Raw genomic sequence first — 21,805 nt, 5'->3', positions numbered from 1 at the left:
AGTAACTAAACACCCCTTGAATCGTTTTAAGAACGTTTACTGAACAGTCATTCTGAAACTACATAACCTCATTATGTGATTTTTTTAACGAAAAAAAGAGAGAACCTCTATTTCTATCTAATCTATCTCTAATAATAAATAAGCAAAATTTCTAGTTTTTTTTTCGTCCAGACCATTCAATCCATCCCAACAGTCGGATCCACTCTTTCCTTTCCGCTCAGCCCAAGTACTTTATGCACGCCCCGCCCGTCCTTCCTTCCTCTCCCCCATCCGGTTGCACCGTATCGTCTTTCCTTCCTCTCGGAGGCTGGCGCGCCGCAATGGAGATGGACGGCGGCGCGGGCACAGGCCGGAGGAGCGTCTCCTCGTCCTCTGGATCAAGGGCGGCCCCCGCGGCCACCTAGGCCGCCTAGCGTGGCCATAGCCGGCCGACCGGCCGCCCGTCCCGGCCGTCGCAGGTCCCCAGGCCAGACCGCGCGACCACCCAGTCTAGACCCTGTGGGAACCCAAGACGACCGGCGCAGCCACATATGCAAAGACCGAACGCCATTGTCGCCACAGTGCCGAGCTCGTTCCTCCGCCTTTCAAATTCGCCCTGTTCTCTGCCTCATCCTCCAATTCCTCGAGTCCACAAACAAACATGGCAGTCCAGTTCTGGCTGATATCGGCGTGGCCGGTATTTTGGGTTTCCGTCGCCACCGGTCATCTCCCCATTGAAACAGAGCACGATTTTGGGGGTGTCGGTGTTTTGAGTTGCCACCGACTAGTAAATTTCTAATATTATGCGTCTGGCTCGGATGGTGTGCTAAGAGGACACGAGGTTTATATTGGCTCGGGCAGAATGTCCCTACGTCCAGTTCGTTGCTGTTGCTCATATTACTAGCACTGAAAGTTCGTAGTAGGGATTACAAATGGTCGAGAGAGGGACAAGTCCCAAGTCTCTGGTGAGAGGAGCGAATAGGTGTTGAGAGCTCGGTCGCTTTCTGGCTGTGTGCTTGTGTGTTCTTATCAGTTTAGGGTTCGATGGATTCAAGTCCGAATTGATGCGATGTGTTGCGATGCCCCTTATAGGACGTCCTGCTTTCTCTTTTATAGGCCAAGGGAAGGCATGGGTTACAGTAGAGGGAAAAGAGGAGAATGAGAAGGAGAAGAAGTCCCCTAGGATCGTTGGGTCCTTCTTTCCTTTCACGCAGGTCACACAGATCCTGTGGACGTCAACAAGGACAGCTCCACGTCACGGCTCTGTCCGTCACTGGCACCATGCGTAGGCGTCGTCTCCTGGTCGTGGCGCTCCACTCTATCTTGGCGGACGTCGTGGTGAATTGACGTGCCTGTTAGTGCTCGTACGAGGGTTAAGCAAAACCGCACTGGTACGCCCGATAATGTTCCTGATGTGAATCCCCAAGTATGGCCCATTACGACCACAGGTTATATAGGGGTATGCCGATCACCTCCCTGGTGTCAGAGCTTTGACCCAGGACCATTCGCTTGGACCTAGAGTGATTAGTGGCGGTATGGGTCTCCGTCGGACGAGACGGATCCTCTAGCCTTGGGGTCGATCAAGGCAGAGTCCCCCTAGAGGACGGGCGAGGCAGAGCGCAAACCTAAGGGTCGGGCGAGGTGGAGCCTGCCCTCAGAGGCTGGGTGAGGCAGAGCTAGCCCTTAGTGGTCGGGCAAGGCGGAGCCCACGGCCTCGGTGATAGGCGAGGCGGAGCCTACACTCAGAGGTCGGGCGAGATGGAGCGCAAACCCAACGGTCGGGCGAGGCAGAGCCCGTCCCCAGAGGTCGGGCGAGGCGGAGCCCGCCCTTAGAGGTCAGGTGAGGTGGAGCCAGCCCTCAGAGGTCAGGCGAGGCAGAGCCCACCCTCAAAGGTCGGGCGAGGTGGAGCCCGCCATCAGAGGTCAAGCAAGAAAGAGCCCACGACCTCGGTGTTGGGCGAGGCGGAGCCCGTCCTTAGAGGTCGGGCGAGGCAGAGCGCAAATCTAAGGGTTGTGTGAGGTAGAGCCCGCCCCTAGAGGTCGGGCAAGGCAGAGCCCATGGCCTTGGTGTCGAGCGAGACAGAGCCCGCCCTTAGAGGTCAGGCGAGGTGGAGCTTAAACCAAGGGTCGAGCAAGGTAGAGCCCGCCCCAGAGGTTGGGCGAGGTGGAGCCCACGGCCTCAGTGTCGAGCGAGGTGGAGCCCACCCTCAAAGGTCAGGCAAGGCAGAGCCCGTGGCCCTTGTGTTAGGCAAGGCTGAGCCTACCCTTAGAGGTCGGGCAAGGCGAAGCCCACGGCCTCGGTGTCAGGCAAGGCAGAGCCCACGGCCTTGGTGTCGGGCGAGGCAGAGCCCGTGGCCTTGATGTCGGGCGAGGCAGAGTCCACGGCCTTGGTGTCGAGCGAGGCAGAGCCTGTCCCCAGAGGTCGAGCGAGGCCAAGCTTGCGCACTTAGGGATCGGTTGGAGCTATAGTCGCACTCTTGACTACTCAAATGAATCAATGTTGATGATTATTAGCTCCTCCTCTTTGGGTACCCTAGTATTGGTCCCCGATAGTAGCCCTCGAGCATGCGAGGAGTAGAATGCTCCTTCGGAGGCTTTTCTGAATGGGAGGACTCTTAAGGCCTCGGCCTTCTTTTGTTGCCCATAGCATGACCTAGAGGCGGTGATTCCCTTTCCTCGAGCCCCCTCCTGTAGCAGGGGCCCAGTTGAGGATCGGTTTGTCTTTGCAATTGTCTTCCCTTAAGCATTTTCTGATAAAAACAGAGGGGCCGAGTCATGCCATGATTTTCCTCTAAGGACGAATTATGGCACCCGGTGACCTGTTAATGTGCTAGTCTGAGTGGGGCCCCTAGCATCCTGTTCATGGGGATCTAGCTTGGGTCAGCTTGGTGACTAACCACAGATTCTCAGTGGTCAATCCATATAATTCTCAAGTCTGTTCGACTAGTCCTGAGGGCTAAGTACCATTCTTCGAAAAAAACATGGATCGTAACCGGCCGAGATGCCCACGGCGCTCATGCACCTAGGTATTGGCCACTAGTGGGCCCGTCCCTTTCCACCTCTCACCCTAAAGGCGCTTGGAGCGGTTGTCGAACCCATCGATGGGCTGACCTACGAACTCCTAGGACCAGTCGGGCCGTAGAGGCGCTTTTAGATCCGAATTCCTCTTACTCGTGGTGAGTCGTGGCCTGTCCAGAGAGGCAAAACGTTCGATGAGTTTTCTAAGGGAACGGACAGAGATTGCGTGCGTACGTCCCATGGTGGGATGTTGTGGTAGATTGTGGTAGGCATAGAGATCTAGGCGGGCAGTTGGTTTCCTCGTATCTATCGCCCCTATAAAACAAAAGGGTCCACCCCCTAGATTCTATACCTTGCATCCTTGCCTCCGTATCCATGACTACCACCGCCAATCGCTTAGGTTTCCTATCTCTGCATCCCCACCGCCGTTGAGCTCGCATCCACCCGCCCCATCTCCAATGGATCCGTGGTGCCGCTCTGACATCACCTTCCAATGCATGGAGGACCTTGTCCGTCGCGGTCTTCTCCATGCACGGACCATGGCCGAGGAGTGGCTGCTGCCCGGTGAGGAGGACGTGCCATCACCGCCCGATGGCTATGTGGTGTCATTCGCCCACTTCCACGAGCATGGGTTTGTGACCCCCGCCCAAAGATTTCTTCAGGAGCTGCTACTCTACTACAAGATCAAAGTGCAACATCTCAATCCCAACGGGATCCAACACATGGTGGTGTTCGTCGCCCTGTGCGAGGGGTTCTAGGGGATCAGCCCCCACTTTGATTTGTGGAGGTACTTCTTCACCATCACCCTCTAGAAGAAGAGGGAGAAGAGTGGTAGATAGGAGCTACACATGCCAATGGGGGCGCTGGTATCTAGCTCTGGAACAATCGGGTCGGTGAGTACCCGTCGATTCGGCTATCAACGTCCAACAAGGGATGGCACTCGCAGTGGTTCTACCTCAAGAATGACGATGTTGCCCCTCTGCCGAAGTTCACTGGGTGCCTGATCGAAGAGGCCCTAGAGTCATGGAGGAAGTGGGGCATCCCGAAGAAGGACAAGAAGAAGATCTAGGACCACATCGCCATCATCCACATCCTCAAGGAGAATGGCTTGAAGGGGTCGGGCGTCATCAGGGCCTACCACGCAAGGAGGGTGGCACCATTGATGACACGTGCGTTCTCGCTGTATGTGATGGTGCCCGAGGTGTCGTTTGATGGAATGGTGCTCACCAAGGGGGCGCTCCGTAGCTCCAAGATCGCACAACGCATCAAGGAGGCAATGGAGCTCTTGCGAGATGACGTGGGTGCCCCCCTTGATTTTGTCTACCTGGTGCCAGGACATCCTCCGATGCAACTAGAACCAGGCCACATCGTCTTCATAAGTTTACCTTTCTCATGCCTTCTCTTCAATAGATTTCCCAACCTCTTGATACTAACTTTGAGAGGGGCGGGACCAGCCGAGGGACCTCATCTTCACGGATCACCCAGCGTCGTTGCTGAGGGATTCGTCCGTGAGGGCAGCGAATCATGCCGAGGGTGAGCGGCTGAGGAAGGTGAAGGAGGACAAGAAGAGAAAGAGGCAGCGAAAGCTACAGACGCAGGAACAAGGGGAGGACACCGACAGCGACGACGATGATGACGATGGCGACGACAACGAGGTAGCCGACGATGTCGAGTGGGACATCCTGGAGAACAAGGATGCGCTAACAGGTATTGGTTAATCTTTGTAGGAGTTGGGATCCTTCCCATTCCATGGAGGGGAGGGTACATCTAGGGAGCCGGCGGAGGCAGGACATACCGTTGGCCTCTCTCAGGGGTCAATAGGGGTGGGCGGCTCTGCTGCCGCGCCTAAGATGTCGGCAGAGGCGGGTAGCTCTACCATTGTGCCCTAAGAGTTAGGGGAAGTGAGCCCCTCTACCCATGAGCAGGGGGTGGGCTCAAAATGGCCTCATCCCGACTAGGCGGAGCAGTGGCCGAGGGGTTCGCCCCCTAAACGCATCTGTCGCCCGACGGCGCTGAGGTGAGTTATCAGTTCTTCTATTTTTTGCTATTTTAGTCAGATTTCATCATGACTTATGCTTTTCATCCCTTGCAACATTGGTAGGCAGCGCAATCCTTTGGCGCTGGCGCTGAAGAAGAGTGTCACCCTCTAATTGAGGTGGCAACCGTCGGCTGGTGTTGCGCCCATTTTGGGTGGGAGCGGCACTAGTGTGACCACGTTGTTAGCCGGCTAGATGCTGCCCATGGTGGCGCTCGTGCCCTCGACAGGATGGGTAGACGTGGGGGCTCAAAGGGCGCCTTTGGAGGTCGTGGAGTAGCCTATGATGGCCACGATATCACTGCCGATGATGAGGTAGACGGGGCTGCCGACCATGCTTGTTGCGTCGACCATGGTGGGCATGACATAGCTAGTCGTGACTCATGACCCCCCAACATAGGTGGAGGTGGCAGTGATCGTGATAGACAGGTCGTGTCATGACCGGGCACAACCGTAGTAGCGCTTGAGGCACCGGCGTGACCTGTGCCCTCGGCGGCCCAAGCGATGGCACCTAGCGTGGGCCGGATGGAGGGGGACACGGCCGAGGGGTCTTCGGGAGTGGTGGTGGTGGTAGAGAGGTTGGCGACACTTGGAGGTTCACGCGCTAATTGGCTTCACATGCCAAACCCTCGATAGGGTGCCGCACAACCAACATAAGATGAGGATCACACAAGCCACGAGCAATCCACTAGAGTACCTTTTGGCTTTCTACCGAGGAAAGGTCAAGAACCCCTCACAATCACCACAATCGGAGCCGAAGACAATCACCAACCTCCGCTCGATGATCCTCGCTGCTCCAAGCCGTCTAGGTGACAGCAACCACCAAGAGTAACAAGTGAATCCCACAGTGAAACACGAACATCAAGTGCCTCTAGATGCAAACACTCAAGCAATGCACTTGGATTCTCTCCTAATCTTACAAAGATGATGAATCAATGATGAAGATGAGTGGAAGGATTTTGGCTAAGCTCATAAGGTTGCTATGTCAATACAAATGGCCAAGAGAGTGAGCTTGAGCTGGCCATGGGGCTTAAATAGAAGCCCCCATGAAATAGAGCCGTTGTACCCCTTCACTGGACACAACACGGGGTGACTGAACGCTCCGACCATATTGATTGGGCGCTGGACCTCAGCGTCCGGTCACGCGATGCGTGCCACGTGTCCCCTCTCTTCAAATGTTGATCGCCCGATCTCAACGGTCAAGTGATGACCGGACGTAGCAGCTCAAAGTGACCGGACGCTCATCCCCAACGTCCGGTCGTTTCCAGTAAGCATCCAGAGATGACTTGCTCGACCGGACACACCCAGCGTCCGGTCACTCGGTGACTCCTCTATGCACGACCATGTCAATGTGACCGGACGCAGCCAGCCAGCGTCCGATCGTTTCAGCGCCAGCGTCCAGTCGATGACCGACGCTACGCTTTTTCTGTTGCTACTGACCGAACGCGTCGGTCCTTTAGAGACCAGTGTCCGGTCACTTACAGTGACCACGTTCACCTGAGTTTAGGGCGCCGGTGGCATCGTTGGACTATTCACACTCTACGGGCGAACACTCCGCCGGTGAAGTTCCTAACCCTTCCTCAAATGTGCCAACCACCAAGTGTATCACCTTATGCACATGTGTTAGCATATTTTCACAAACATTTTCAAGGGTGTTAGCACTCCACTAGATCCTAAATGCATATGCAATGAGTTAGAGCATCTAGTGGCACTTTGATAACCGCATTCCGATACGAGTTTCACCCCTCTTAATAGTACGGCTATCAAACCTAAATATGATCACACTCTCTAAGTGTCTTGATCACCAAAACAAAATAGCTCCTACTATTTATACCTTTGCCTTGAGCCTTTTGTTTTTCTCCTTCTTCTTTTCAAGTCCAAGCACTTGATCATCACCATGGCATCACCATCATCATGTCATGATCTTCATTTGCTTCACCACTTGGAATGTGCTACCTATCTTATGATCACTTGATAAACTAGGTTAGCACTTAGGATTTTATCAATTCACCAAAACCAAACTAGAGCTTTCACCATGCCATGGTGCACCTCGGGCCACACCTCTGAAACCTAGATATGCGCATACACGTAGTATAGGGGCTCCATTGCTCGGTGCTCGCCCATGAGCATGCTGCCGGCCGACCGAGCCATGGTCGCCACGCAGATTGTGTCCGTAAGGAGAAAATTGGAATTATGCCCTCATGCCAGATGGGTTTCACTCAAATGCTATCGAAGTTGTGGGCTTCGCCAGAATGCCTCTATGAAACAGGTGCTTCATGCTATTTTGCCATTTAGTGATTTTAAGCGACTTTAAAAAAATTCAGCCCAACTTTTTACCTTTTGTGACCGTTTTACCTCAGCCTCTTATCCCCTCATTCCCTCTCATCTCCGTCATGGCAGGCCACCCCGTCGCCCCTGCGTGAGCCCCTGTAGCTCCATCCCGCATGAGCCGGCGTTCCCCTGCACGAGCCCCCATATCTTCGACGCCTCCATCCCGCACGGGCTGGCGTTCCTAGGAGCGGCGGTCTGCGCAGCGCCCATCAGCTAGAGCTCCTCGGAGTCCTCTAGGAGTGGGAGTGAGAGCAGCAGCGACCACGCGTGGTCGGCGCCCGTGTCACCGCACCCGGCGCCGCTGCCCATGCTCATCATACCGGCACGCGCGCAGAGCAAGTGCTCCCACCTGTCCGCATTCACCGGCACGGAGGACGACCGAGCTTCGCGTGGGAGCCCGCCCGATGCCAGCGGCCACCTCCCCCTATCGCTCCTCCCTAGGCCACCCCGTCACCTCCTGCGCGACGCCACAGGCCGTGCCTCTCGGCTCCCTGCTCACGTCGCCGGCCAGTGGCCAGGCCGCGCCGCCCCAGGCCACCGCGCATGCAGGCTAGGATGCGGTGCCCGTAGGCCTAGCCTGGCTCGGGGGCGGACGACGACGATGAGGCTGGGGGCTAAGTACGGGTGCTGCCATGCCTGGTGATGTGTGTTCTAGCCTACGACCGTGCGTCCTAGCCTGTGGGCGGCGTGGCCAGGAGCTGCGGGGGGGCTCGTGTAGGGGGCAGCGGAGTGGCCGCCGGTGCTCCCATGAGAGCGAGGAGGGGATGAGGTAAATGGAGCCAGGGCTAAAATGGTCATAGAATGTGAAAAGTTACGCTGAAAAAACTTCAAAGTTGTCTAAAATCACAAAATGGCAAAACAACATGAAGTACCAGTTTCATAGAGGCATTCTGGCGAAGCCCACAACTTCGATAGCATTTGAGTGAAACCCATCTGGCATAAGCGCGAAATTCTAATTTTCTCGTCCGCAAGGGATTGCTCTAGGGATTGCAGATGAAAAAGCTGCTACTAGCTTTTCTATTTTTTTTAAGGTAGAATAGCCAATTTCGTCCTCAAACTATTGCTCAAGACTCACTTTAGTCCCTGAACTAGGAAAACGGCCATTCTAATCCTTCAACTTTCTAAACCGGCTCAAATCTGTCCTTCTGCCGATGTGGAGCCCCACGTTGGCCCGCCTCATCGTCGCCTAGTCAGCTTCGGTGGCCAAATACACTTTTTACCCTTCTCTGCATGCTCCCTGTTTTTCCCGTCTCGTTAGCATCCGCTCGATGCTCGCCGCCCCCAATAGCTCGCCGGCTCCCAACAACTTGCCTCCCAATTTTAATGCTTTAAAACGTAAGCATATCTCCAAATGACAGACAACGAGAATCTTTAAATACAAATGATACTTGTGCCATGCACTGGATACTAGAATTACATGATGCTCTTCTCTGATGACACTACATGTTTTCCTAATCTTTTTCGAGAGGAGCTGCTTTTTCCTCCACGTCCAGCTGAAGATGATCGAATTTTTACAGGTCCTGTTCCACCTGACACCTTGATGGTTGTCGGGCCCCGTTTGGTTCCAGGACTAAAGTTTAGTCCTGTCACATCGAATGTTTAGATACTAATTAGGAGTATTAAACATAGACTATTTACAAAACCAATTGCACTGATGGAGGCTAATTTGCGAGATGAATCTATTAAGCCTAATTAGTCCATTATTTGACAATGTGATGATACAGTAAACATGTGCTAATGATGGATTAATTAGGCTTAATAGATTCGTCTCACGAATTAGCCTCCATATGTGTAATTAGTTTTATAATTAACTCATGTTTAATTCTCCTAATTAGCCTCCGAATATTCGATGTGACACGGACTAAACTTTAGCTCAAGGATCCAAACACAATTGAACAGATGCACTCCCACTAGGCCACCAGCAACTGCCTTTGCTGATGCTTCAGCAATGGACTTCGAGTTTGCAAAGGACACCATTTTTCTCTTATGGCCAGACTGCACAAAAATGGTTTGAAATTACTTCACTGAAATTGACTTCTCGTTTCATATCACTTCACTAAAATTTAGTGACCTGAAGATAAGATGAGCCAGTAGCTATTCCAGCACTTGATGATGAGGCTGCACGCTTTCTTTTAGATTGCTTGGATTGTGCAGGTTCTATTGCCAATGGTGTGGTACTTGCCTGACTTAGTGCATTGTTGGCCTGCTGTTGTGAAGGATTTTGTGACCCTAAGCCTCCCTGCAGTAGTTAAGACACCCAAAGTTTGTGCTACGTAAAGACTAAAAAAACCTGCAGTTCCTTCTCCTTGAAACACCATCACTATCCTCATCATATGATGCATCATGGTCTGAGTCAAAATATACAATGCCATCTCCACCTTCTTTGACTTGAGCACTGTTTATATTAGTCTCTTTAGGAATTTCCAATGTAACTGGGGTGTCCAATGGAATCTCTCTTCCTTGCTTCTGCCTTAAACTCTTTGTATTTGGTTCTTATTTCCCTTACTTCATCATCGTCATCACTTATAAATCATGTGGCATCAAAATCACTGTCTTCTTCTTCCTCCTCATCCTCCTCATTTTCTACATGTTGGTCACCATTTTGTCCATTCTGACCATCCTTAAGAGCTACCGGAGCATCCAAATTCATTATGTTATCATCTCAAAACAGGTCAACACGTCATCATCACCATATTGTATCTCTGTACCTTCATTGCCACTCATGTCCAACTCAATTACTTCAGTGTATATGTCCACAGCCCCAACAAAACCTATCTCATCAAGCATGTCCATGCATGACTTATCATCTACAAGCAGCCTCATTGCACTATTTAGCTTTGCACCAATTGGCAACTAGTACATCCTAACAGATCTATGAAAGGTTGTGCGATCCAAAAGATGGCCACTGAGCTCTGGGATTGATAATTTATCCTTGTCTATGTGTGACACTCCCAAATCCTCATCACAATACTACATCTGCGACCCATCAAGAACAAATTCCCCGTTGAAATGAAATCTAACAGTTAATACCTCGACATCTGCCATGTCAAAATCCGCCCTACAGATCCACTGCATGGTCAAATTCCATCCAAAAACGAAATCAAACTCAGATCCTACGAGTACAACTCGAACTCACCTTCAACCGTCGGCGCACCTCCGCGATCCAGGATCTTCACTCCACGGATTCGCCAAACAACCAAGAGAAGCCAGACTCCTCCCGTGCAGAACGTTGTCCACCCCCTCACGAAACCCTACTCCTCATGTGCAGCCGCCATGGGGAGGGAGAAATGAGAGGTGGCTGCTATCCTGAACCTAATGTAAAAAGAAGAGAGGGGTAAAAGGGTCAGTTCAAGACAAAATCGAAACCCTAACTGACTAGACGATGACGAGGCGGGCCATCGTGGCGCTCCACGTCGGCAGAAGGATGAATTTGAGCCGTTTGAGAAGGTTGGAGGATTAAAACGGCCGTTTTCGTAGTTCAGGGATAAAAGTGAGCCTTGAGCAATACTTTGAGGACGAAATCGGCTATTCCGCCTTTTTTGAAAGTGATCAAATCAGTTCAGTTTTGAAAAATCTGTATAAATTTGAAATGAAGACCTATAAAATCGTGAAAATCCTAAATTTGTTTACTATTTTTTTCGGCCGATCCATCCTATTTCGGTCCAACCACACGGCCCACTTGCTCAACCCTGCTTGGCTACACACTGCTTTCGATCGTGGCCTTTTCCCACACGCGTCCTTCAATACATATTGAAACAAATGACGCGACCATGGCATAAATGTCTAAGCCACAAGTCGTTCAGATGGTCACGTAACTCCGTTGCAACGCATAGGCATGTCTACTAGTCTTATAATAAAAAACGAAACGTTTATTTTAACCCGTTTTTAAATTTCAAAAAATGCCCTTATGTTTGGTCCGTCCTTCGTGCATGCAGCATGCCAGGGCACCAGGGCGGCGAGCACCTGGCCCTGCCCAGGGGCACTCGGCACGTAAGGACAAATTTGCGGTGCTCGAGCAAGCCAAGGGCACCCGGAGCAAGGACCGCGACCGGCGGCCGCGGCTTTGGCTGGCGGCGAGCAGCAAGCGGCACTCGACCTTGTGACAGTGATTAATATTAGCAGCAACATGCTTGGGTAGAGTTATGATGTACATACATGCGAGCACAAGGAGATTGAAGTCGCTGTAGGATCTGGTTAATTGCTCGTAGAATGATTTATAATTTAGAACGGAATGATAACATCATGTTATGTATGTTGCGTGGAGTTTGGGTTGCTTAGCCAGGTTTGGGCACAAGCTAAAAGATGCGGAAACATTCCTACAGTAGCCCATTCCTTATGAGAACCACCTATGAAGAGAAATCTCCATATGCATCGCCTTTAAGGAACTGCCTGCTTGCTTTCTTTCTACATCAAAAAAAAAAAAGGAACAACAGAATTGAAGCAACATTCAAACGCCCTGTTCGAACGTCATTCTTTATCTGTTTCCGAACAATAAAAAATAGCCTACGAACCAAAGAAATTTCCCTGTTGTGAACTTTTGGATTCTATAGCAACGCCGATATCTAACTCTGGTAACTGGAGGAAACCTGAAACGAACGCTATACTAAATTTCCGTAGAGCCTTAACAGTTGTATCGTGTGTTCAAACTAAAAAATCTTCTTTTGTATAATCATGGTACTAACTCAGAACAATGCAGTTATGGAAAAGTGTGGCTTCTAATTTCCATTTCCATGTCCTGAAACACAACATGGTTTAAGAATCTTGTCAAAAACACCTTGCGCAGATTTAAGTCACTAATTAAAGTGCTTCGGTATCTCCTCATTTCGATTGTGTAATATGGCTGCCTCACTTATAATAGTAGCCCATCTTACTTAACAGCTAAGAAATATCTGTATGTTTCAATTTAAATTATGCAAAAATGAGCCCCACACATTCAATGAGTCAATTTGAAATAGATCTATTGATGTGCAATGCTATACCATGGTAAGTTAATGTGTATTTGAAGTTTTTACATAGCCAGCAAGTATTGGTGCATAGCCTTGTTTGGCAACCCCTAGATTATATAACCTGTAGGTTTTATTCAAAAAAAAACTGTAGGTTGATAATGGATATGCTATATAATCAGATAATCTACCCCCAATACAGCTTGTTGAGATTATATAATCTACCATCATAATCCACCTGTATATAATCTGCCCTATTTGCCTACCACCCAGATTATATAATCTAGGTGGTTGTCAAACAGAGCCTGACTTCCACAATTTTGAGAGGTAGATGGGAGGGTTATAGAAGTACACGTAAAGAGAGTAAATAAAAACTGTGTCTGGCTCTCTACAGTATGACGTACGAACTAACATATTTCAGTAGACCTATCAAAGAGCAAACTGCATCAAGTGCTATGACCAAGATAGACATGAAACAGCATGACCAGTAACAGATCAAAGACTAAACAGCACCACAGATCAAAAGAGAATGAAATGCACTCAACTTTAAGGAACAAAAATCCACATATATTGGGTAACTGAAGTGTACCAAATGAGTCTCTCAGATGCTATAGAAGGAAATCTTGAATGACTGGAGCTTGAGGTATAGTATCAGGCTGAGTACTAGACTTTTCTCTATGCTTATGTTTTCCTTGACGATGTCCACTTCTACCAGAGCTTCTGTGCTTTCTTGGTTCTTTGCCATCACTTTCAGGAGGATTTGTACCTTTCTCTTTATCATGGTTTTGTTGCTTACTTGTTCTACTACTAGAACGTGAAGCAGGATGGCTTCCTAAATTATCTATCTGCTGAGAGCTAGATTCATTACTGCTTGTTTTGTTTAGCATTCCTTCCAAGTTTATATCTGAAGCCCTTTGTGAAGACAATGCCTTAGCATCACTACCCAAGAGCACATCACGTAGAGCACCAGACAAGGGGTCTTCTTTTGGAACATTTGCACTAGGCATCATAGAACTGAGGAAATCCTCAGTATCCAACTTAACTACTTTTGGTCTAGATTTCGTGGACGTCGACTTTTTCCCAGCAAATACAAGTTCAGCAGTCTTCAACTTGTCATCATTAACAGAACTATTGCTAGAAGATGGTAGAGAATCGTTAGCTTGAGGGTAATCATTTGGCTCGTCCTCAGTTTTCCCTGTTTGGAGATAAAAGAGTCCATGCCTCTTGCGATGCTCAGAAAGAGAAGACGAACCAATTGACACTGCAGGCTCGTCTCTGGTATCTACAGAATGACGACTGCAAGGATAGAAAAAGATTGAAGTTGAGGGAGTAGTATCATCTTCACTCACAATGCCAGCAAGTTCAACAAGATTTTCATTCAGGATAAGGCCATCTGGAGTGGCCACCTTCATCTGTGCATTCACAGAAACAGGACCTAGTTCTTGACAGAATACTGTCCGCATAGTCTTAACAAGCTCTTCTAACCTGCTTGGCTTGTCACCATCAGCAACCTTCCTTTTGTTCAACTCTTGAATTTCTCTTACTAAATGGACAAAACCAATCAGGTTGTGTGCTCTCTCCTGGACTTCTACTTCATTGCAGTTAATGAGTGGACCAACTGTTGTTTGAATCAGGTTAATCATGTAAAGTATAGATTCATGCGAAAAAGGGTCCTTTCGCACTGTGCTCGCCCCAATATCTTGCTCTTCACCAGACCCAAGTGCAACATTGCTTTCTGAACCAACAGTTTGATCAGCAGCTAACCTGTCGAATATGACATCCACTGCCATGCCTGAATCACCCAATCTCCCAACATACACACTGAAACACCACGTAATCACTTTAAATACTGCATGGATGTAGACAGCTCTCACTGAAATTGGCAGGAGGCTGGTCCTTGGTTGCAAGAGTGCTTCAACAAGCTCAACAGGATCCTTCGTTAAGTCCACATACTCACCAGAAACCCATGCAGCCGCTGAAAGAACAGGGAAGAGGAAGTGATTTCCAAGCAAAGCAGGATCAATCAGGAGAGTTCGAGCTGAACGGACAAGCTCTGGCCGTGCATCCAACACTCTCAGTCCTACATCAACAAGCTGCCGACCAATCTCATCCCCTTGGGCACAATGCAGGGTCCTTGCCATATCCGCAAGGAGCGAAACATACCAATCAAAATCCACCACCATCTCATACACATTATGCCCACATGCTGCTAGAACAGCCCCAAGAATGTCATTTGCAAACTCTGGGTCTGACTTAGCAACATGACTGATCAGCATACCAGCAATGTCCATGATGTTGTTTTCATTAACCATCCCCATAATGAGATGCAACGCCTCCTGGCGAATGTTGGTGTCAGCATCACCCAGTGACTTCGCAATAGCATCCCGACAATCATTCACCGTGGATGCATATGCTGGGCCAAGCATACCAAGAGCCAGAAGCCCAAGGTACCGAAGGTTGGGATCGTCATCAGCAGCAACGAACTCCTTGGCTTTCCCAATGGCGAGGCGGACCGCGGCATCATGTGCTGGCAGTGCAGTGAGCACCGTGCGGATGCACTCGAAGGTCAGTGACATGGCCGAAGATCGGGTGAGGAGCTGGCAGACCGGGTCGACAATTCTCGCTGCCAGGCGGGGCTCGAGAGGAGCCAGTCGTGCAAACACCTTGAGCACCTTGATGAGAGCCCAGTTGGATCGGGAGGTGGTGAGCAGGTTGTAGAGGTCGAGCGCGAGCGGCAGGAAAGGGGTCGCGTCAGCAGGGGGCGCCGATAGATCACAGAAGGCTGCCGCAGCCGCCGTGGACGCCCGAGGATCCGGAGAGGCGAGACACGCCGCCAGCGGCTTGAAGAGGACCGGCACGGCCGCGGACGGCGAGGCGGCTATGACGCGTGCGGCGGCGGCGATGGCGCGGGGGCTGCCGCGGGCGAGGTGCGGCACGAGGTCGTGCGCGAGGTGGGCGGGGAGGTCGGGCGCGGCGGCCGCGGCGGGCGAGGCGAGGAGCTGGAGCGCGAGCGCGGAGAGGTGCTGCTGGTGGGCGGCGCCAGCGGAGGAGGGGGAGAGGTCCTTGTGGAGCTGGTGCGTGGCGAGCGGGAGCAGGGAGAGCGAGGCCGGGTGGAGCGAGAGGGACGCGGCGAGGTAGGCCAGGCGCTTGTGGGGCAGGTGTGGCGAGGCGAGGAGCTCGATGGCGGGGAAGGCGAGCGGGTGGGAGCCGACGGGGGCGAAGTGGAGCGAGGAGAGGTGGGTGAGCTTCTGCAGCGCGACGGACTTGGTGGCGGCGTCGGGGGCGCGGATCTCGCGGTGGATCTCGGAGAGCGCGCGGGCGACGGCCGCGGCCTCGCCGGCGGCCGACCGGTCCGCCCGGAGGGACTTGACGAGGTCGTTTAGGGAGCGCTGGAAGAGGGTGTCCACCAGCGACGGCGCCACGGCGGGCGCCGCCGGCGTGGAGGCCATCCGCGGTGCCTGAAGAGGAAAGGGGCTTGGATCCGTGTGCCTTTTGGCCTTTTGGGGGTAGAAACTGGGAAGCGTTGGCGCGGCCGAGATCGCTCGAGGCGTGGCTTGGTGAGGCGAGCTATTCGGTGAGAGTGGGAAGTGGGCATACACAGAATGCCATTTTACAATGGCGCTTCGTCAAGAGGTGTGCATAGACGGAATGCCATTTTACAATGGCGCTTATTATCAAGTGCGACATAATCGCTAGAATGTCATCTAAGGGAATTTGGAGCCTTTTATTTTCTTTCTACCCCTCCCTTCTCTCTTTTCCTTTCACGGTCGTGATTGGGACGGACGGAACGGGAGCCACGAACGGATCAAGCTCTCGAGCTCTTCTCCTCCGTCGCCGAGGTACCCCACGGCCGTCCGCTCGATCCGCCTTCCCACGCCCGGCCAATCCCCCGCAACCGCGCGCTCCCCCACGCCCGCCCGCTCCGTGCGCTCCCCCACGCCCGCCCGGCCAAGCTTCTCCAAGCTCTGATGCAATGACCTTCCCCATGGAATGCAGATGGAGTAACCTCGTTCTGTAAGATTCCTCTTTCCTCTTGTATTTCTCTAACTCAGTTTGGGAAGCCAATACAGTCACCTCGTCTAATAGGTTTCTAACACGGTATAATTTTTACAATTTGTCCAGGCTCGATCCAGAGCCTGACGATAGTGTAGATGCAGTAGAAGAAACTCCAGATATTGGTAGCAATGATCCGTCTTAGCTTGTAGATGAAACTCCAGATGTTGGCAATTCACAAGAAGCATGTGATTTTCTTGGTAGGTCACGGGCTGCAGGGCATTCTAGAGCTGTTAATTGGGAGGAACTGCAGATTGAAAACACATTTGATAGAGAGGGTGAGGGTATGCTAGATATAATTAATAAGGATCAGTTGTTTCGTCTTTTGGGTTTGAGAGACGAGGATGATCAGCATGATAAGCCTAGTGAGGCTGATGCTCAAGCTGCTGCTAAGAGGGACAATACAGCTGAAAATAGAACTACTGACATTGATATTGACACAACTGGTGCTACAATTCCAGTTGATGATCATGTGCCTGGGGAAGGACTCTATGCTTATGATCCTAACAATCCTTCTATGGATAATGGCACGTGCAAATGGGCCGGCGGCCCAAGGCTTGTGCCCTGCCCACTCCCTTGTGCTTGCCTGCATGGGCTTTTCTAGGCCCGAATTCGATGTTGGCTTTGTTTCAAGTTCCAATAGATCCAGCAAACTTAGTGCCTATTTTATTTATTTTTCAGCATTAATTCGTCAATGACTATGTTAGTCTCTTATAATTATGTGCTGTAAAATTAAGTACTCTTATGTTTAGTCACTGACTTTAACTATAGTTGTACTTGTGATATTTTATCATTGTAAAATATCAATTTATGATATTATTCAAAGTATTTGTCTATGTATGTATGGCAAATCCAATAAATAATATCCTTATTATTACGACCATGATCTTGTAAATTATTTATTCATTAATCACTTTTGCAATCGATCATTTTATTTAAGCCCCTTTTTATGCTTTTTTACTTTAAAGCACTACGCGCTTAAATGATGGATGCGACATTTTATGTATAATTTCTCATCAATTGTATAACGCGCATGTTTCCTATTTGTTTGTTGGCCATACACAAGGAAGCACCACTGTTGCTACTACGGGATCTATACTAAGTAAACACTTAGTGACTATCCTTAATGTGCGTACCCAACATCACAAATGAGAACATTTGGTCTACATCTTTTCACAAAGATGACTACCATTAATTCGTATTTCTATTGGCCATACACAAGGTAGCACCATAGTTGCTACTGTGGGATCTACACTAAATCCACAACTTAGTGACTATCCTCAACGTGCGTACCCAATTCGTTTGCGAATTGACTAAGGTCTACATCATTCTTGATGACTACCTTGAGACATGTTTATACAACTTGCATAATTACTTGGCATCTACTGTTAATACAGACTATGACCAATTTGTGGTCTACACTTTTATGGTGACTACCTCCATTATTTCATTATGCACATGAGATCTTTACAACATCAATAATACAAGATTTATCTTGTATCTATCTTGCATCCCATAATTACAACACACCACAACATTTTAATAACTTAAAAATGTTTTGATGGTTTGCCTCGTGTAGGATCAATGACCGTCAAAGAGTTTGATTTGCTTGCTCTAGACAGCCACAATTATTCCACATGGGCTGTGGACTTAAAGGTTAGTCTTGCATCCTATGGACTTTATCGAGCTATGTTACCACCCGAAGAGGGTGTTGCACCTTTTGATGATCAACATGTATACACGGCCCTATATCTCATTAGGAGCCATATTCATCCTGATCTTAAGGCTGAATACTTGTTGGAAGAGAACCCACGAAATCTATGGAATTCTCTTAAGCAACGCTATGAACAACAAAATGCACTTGTCCTGCCTGCGGCCAACTATGAGTGGACGCAACTTCACTTACAGGATTTTAAAACTGTGAGTGATTACAACCATGTTGTTCATAGGATTTGCTCAAAGTTGTAATTCTGCGAGAAAGAACCTACAGATGCGGATAAAATAGAAAAGACTCTGTCTACTATGCTTCCCTCTAAAAGGATTCTTCAACAACAATACCGTGAAAGGCATTTCCAGGTTTATTCTGAGCTTATACAAACTTTACTTGAGGCCGAAAAACATTCTGAACTTATGGTTTGGAATAATCAGCAGCGCCCCGTAGGATCTGCTCCATTGCCCGAAGTACATGCTTACACTCAGAATAAACCCAAATTTGATGGTGGACTTTCTAAGACCCATCCTCAGGGAAATTCCAAGAAAGGTAAAAAACAACGCAGACGTAATAAGAAATCACAAACTCGTGTTTCCAACAATGGTAAGAACATTTCCAAACACAGGAATGACAAACATGTGTGTCAGAAGTGTGGTTGTTATAGCCATACTACAAAGAAATGTCGTACCCCAAGTCATCTTGTTGATCTCTACTTAACGTCTGTGGGTCGCAGACGTGCTGCACCAGGACAGAAGTATGAAGCCCACTTCAACATTCGACATGACACCACCAGGAGTGAGGCTGGTTGTTCGCAACAAGTTCCAATGGAACCAAGTAGCAACAACATACGAGGAGGCGAGGATCTTGCTGATACGGGGAATATGATCGTGGAATATGCATCCAACGACATATTTGGAGACTTTGAATAGGCTCCCAATTCCTTAGATTCTCATGTCTTTATGTCCTAGTGATTATAATTGTTAAAATAATTTATGTCATATGTGTTGTAAATATTTAATAATGTCATCACTATTTGGTTTGAATATCCAATAAATATAATGTAAACATTTGATGTTCAATAAATAAAGTATGTATTCTATATATCATCAAAGAGTTTTATATCAAATTCTTTATTTATATATAGTTTCTACGAGGGTCAATCTGATGGAGGAGGAATTATGCCTAGTGGACAGTGGTACCACTAATTCTATACTTAGAGAAATAAAATATTTTCAAACTCTTATAAAAAGACAAGGAAATGTTTTGACAATCGCCTGACGTGATGCTACAATAGTTGGCTCTGGTCGTGCCACTATTGTACTTCCCATGGGTACCTAAATTACAATTGAGGATGCATTATTGTATCCCGATTCAAAGCGTACCTTGTTAAGTTATAGAAATATCCGTCAAAATAGTTTCCATATAGAAACCCGTGATGACAATAATGAGAAAATTCTCCTTGTTACTAAAAATAGTGGATATGGCAAACAAATTGTTAAGAAAATTCCCTCTTTTCCATCCGGATTGTATTACACATACATCAAACCCGTACCGCATGTTGCGTACAAGATAATTTTTCATAATGTTGACGCATTCCAAATTTGGCATGAACGCCTTGGCCATCCTGGTATAGGGATGATGCGGAAAATTATCAGCAATTCTAAAGGTCATGAGTTAAATACTGCTAAATTCCCAAAATCTTCAGATTTTATGTGCTCTTCATGTGCTACAGGGAAATTGATCGTACGACCATCGCTCGTTAAGATCTAAAATGAGCCACTAAAATTTTTTGAACGCGTTCAAGGAGATATTTGTGGCCCCATACAACCACCGTTTTGACTATTCAGGTACTTCATGGTTCTAATAAATGCATCTACTAGATAGTCTCATGTGTGTCTTTTATCCACACGTAACCATGCATTTGCAAAAATTATTGCTCAAGTTATTAGACTTAGAGCACATCATCCTGAACATCAAATTCAATCAATTCGAATGGACAATGCTGCTGAATTTTCCTCAAAGGCTTTCAACGATTATTGTATGGCTTTGAGAATTCAAGTTCAGCACTCTGTCCCATATGTCCATACACAAAATGGTTTAGCAGAATCTCTTATTAAGAGAATTAAACTCATTGCAAGACCGTTATTACAAAATTGTAACCTACCAACTTCATGTTGGGGTCATGTAGTCTTACACGCTACTGACTTAATTCAATTGCGACCAACTGCATATCACATAGTCTCCCCATTACAATTAGTACGTGGGAATATGCCAAATATTTCTCATCTGCAAAAATTTGGTTGCGCTGTATACGTACCGATCTCACTGCCTAAGCGTACTTCTATGGGCCCACATAGGAAACTTGGTATCTATGTGGGATATCAATCTCCATCAATTATCAAATACCTTGAGCCTCTTATAGGGGACTGTCGATGTTTTACCACCGGCAACCCGCCACGGGAGTACCCGGGGCGGTGATTTGTTCGGAGGGGTATCGGCGTTTGCAGGAACTCAATGGTAAACGCAGGGAGACAACGATTTATACTGGTTCGGCACGCCGGAAAATCACGGCGCCCTACGTCCAGTGTGGGGTGGATAGTATATTGCGCCCTGCGCTATTTGTTGTGTTGCGAGGTATGTTGTGGTTATGTCTGTCGCTCCTATCTGCCGATCTAGGGACCCCTGCCCTCCTTTATATAGTTCAGGAGAGGCGGGAGTCCTAGTCGGTTACAAAGTAGAGATCCTAGTAGGATTATGTGTAACTAGTTCTAGTAGGATTACATGTAGGGAATCCTAGTTGGACTAGGTCTTCTTCTCTTTTCTCCGTGCGAAACCCCATGGGTCCCGTATCGACAAGCCCCCGAGCATCTCATGGATGAGCTTCGGAAGCCTTCTTGTTCTTCTTGGTCTTCGTTGAGTTATTGTAAATCCGTTCGAGGTTCTTCTTGAAGTGAAACCTTGAGATGGTCTTCTTTGTCTTTTCTTCGGCTGATGTGCACTTTTGGATAAAAGTGCACTCAGTGAGTGTAGCCTCCGAGCCTCTTGCTTGTTGGGACAAGAAGCCAGAGGGTCCCTTTAGTCTTCTTGGTTGCTCTGAGTTCTTTTTCAGTGGGTGCAATTTTTCGTAAAAATTGCACTCACTGAGTGTAGCCCCCGAGCCTCTTGCTTTTGCTTGCAAAAGTTGGAGGGTCTAGATTCTTGTCTTCAAAAAAAATTTTGGGGTTATGTATCCCGCAGCCCCGGAGCCTTCTCCGAGTACTTTTCTTTAGAATAGAAATCGGATGAAGGGTCTTGATGTGTTGTCTTTGTTGTAGTCTTGAGTACTTGTATTCTTGGTCTTTCATCCTTGAATTCGAGCCCCCGAGCTTAGTTTTTTGACTAAGCCGTGATGCTCTTCCGAGTTGTTTTTTATTCAACGAGGTCGTTTCTAGACTTCTCTGGTTCTTGATGTCCCTCTTCCAGGTTGTTTGCACTTCATCCAGGTTCTTTCTGAATTTGTATGTACCTCATCCGGGTTGTTTTTTTATCAATCCGGGTTCTTTCTGAAATGTTCTTCCAAGTTGTTTTTGATTCATCCGGGTTCTTTCTGATCTTGTCTTGGTTCTTGCCGCACCTCTTCCGGGTTGTTTGCACTTCGTCCAGGTCCTTTCTGAACTTATATGTACCTCATCCGGGTTGTTTTCTGATCAATCCGGGTTCTTTCTAAATTTGTCTTGGTACTTGCAGCACCTCTTC

The 21,805-nt window shown here is 48.6% G+C and overlaps 1 protein-coding gene across 1 annotated transcript; it reads right to left on the bottom strand.

The window, feature by feature from the left end:
- Nucleotides 1–12,841: 12,841 nt before the first annotated feature.
- Nucleotides 12,842–15,876, bottom strand: LOC136504200 (AP-3 complex subunit delta-like). Its single transcript, XM_066499049.1, has one exon. It carries the CDS (start codon nt 15,753–15,755, stop codon nt 12,915–12,917), a length of 2,841 nt encoding a protein of 946 aa, XP_066355146.1. The 5' UTR covers nt 15,756–15,876; the 3' UTR covers nt 12,842–12,914.
- Nucleotides 15,877–21,805: the final 5,929 nt, after the last annotated feature.

Source organism: Miscanthus floridulus, chromosome 14 (genome assembly GCF_019320115.1).
Source record: "Miscanthus floridulus cultivar M001 chromosome 14, ASM1932011v1, whole genome shotgun sequence".
NCBI lineage: Eukaryota > Viridiplantae > Streptophyta > Magnoliopsida > Poales > Poaceae > Miscanthus > Miscanthus floridulus.
Note: the sequence above shows the minus strand (reverse complement) of the source record. Positions and strands in the feature narration are given on the sequence as shown.

Excerpts from the sequence above, each read along its gene's own strand:
- LOC136504200 (XM_066499049.1), bottom strand. The coding sequence starts at position 15,755 with ATGGCCTCCACGCCGGCGGCGCCCGCCGTGGCGCCGTCGCTGGTGGAC.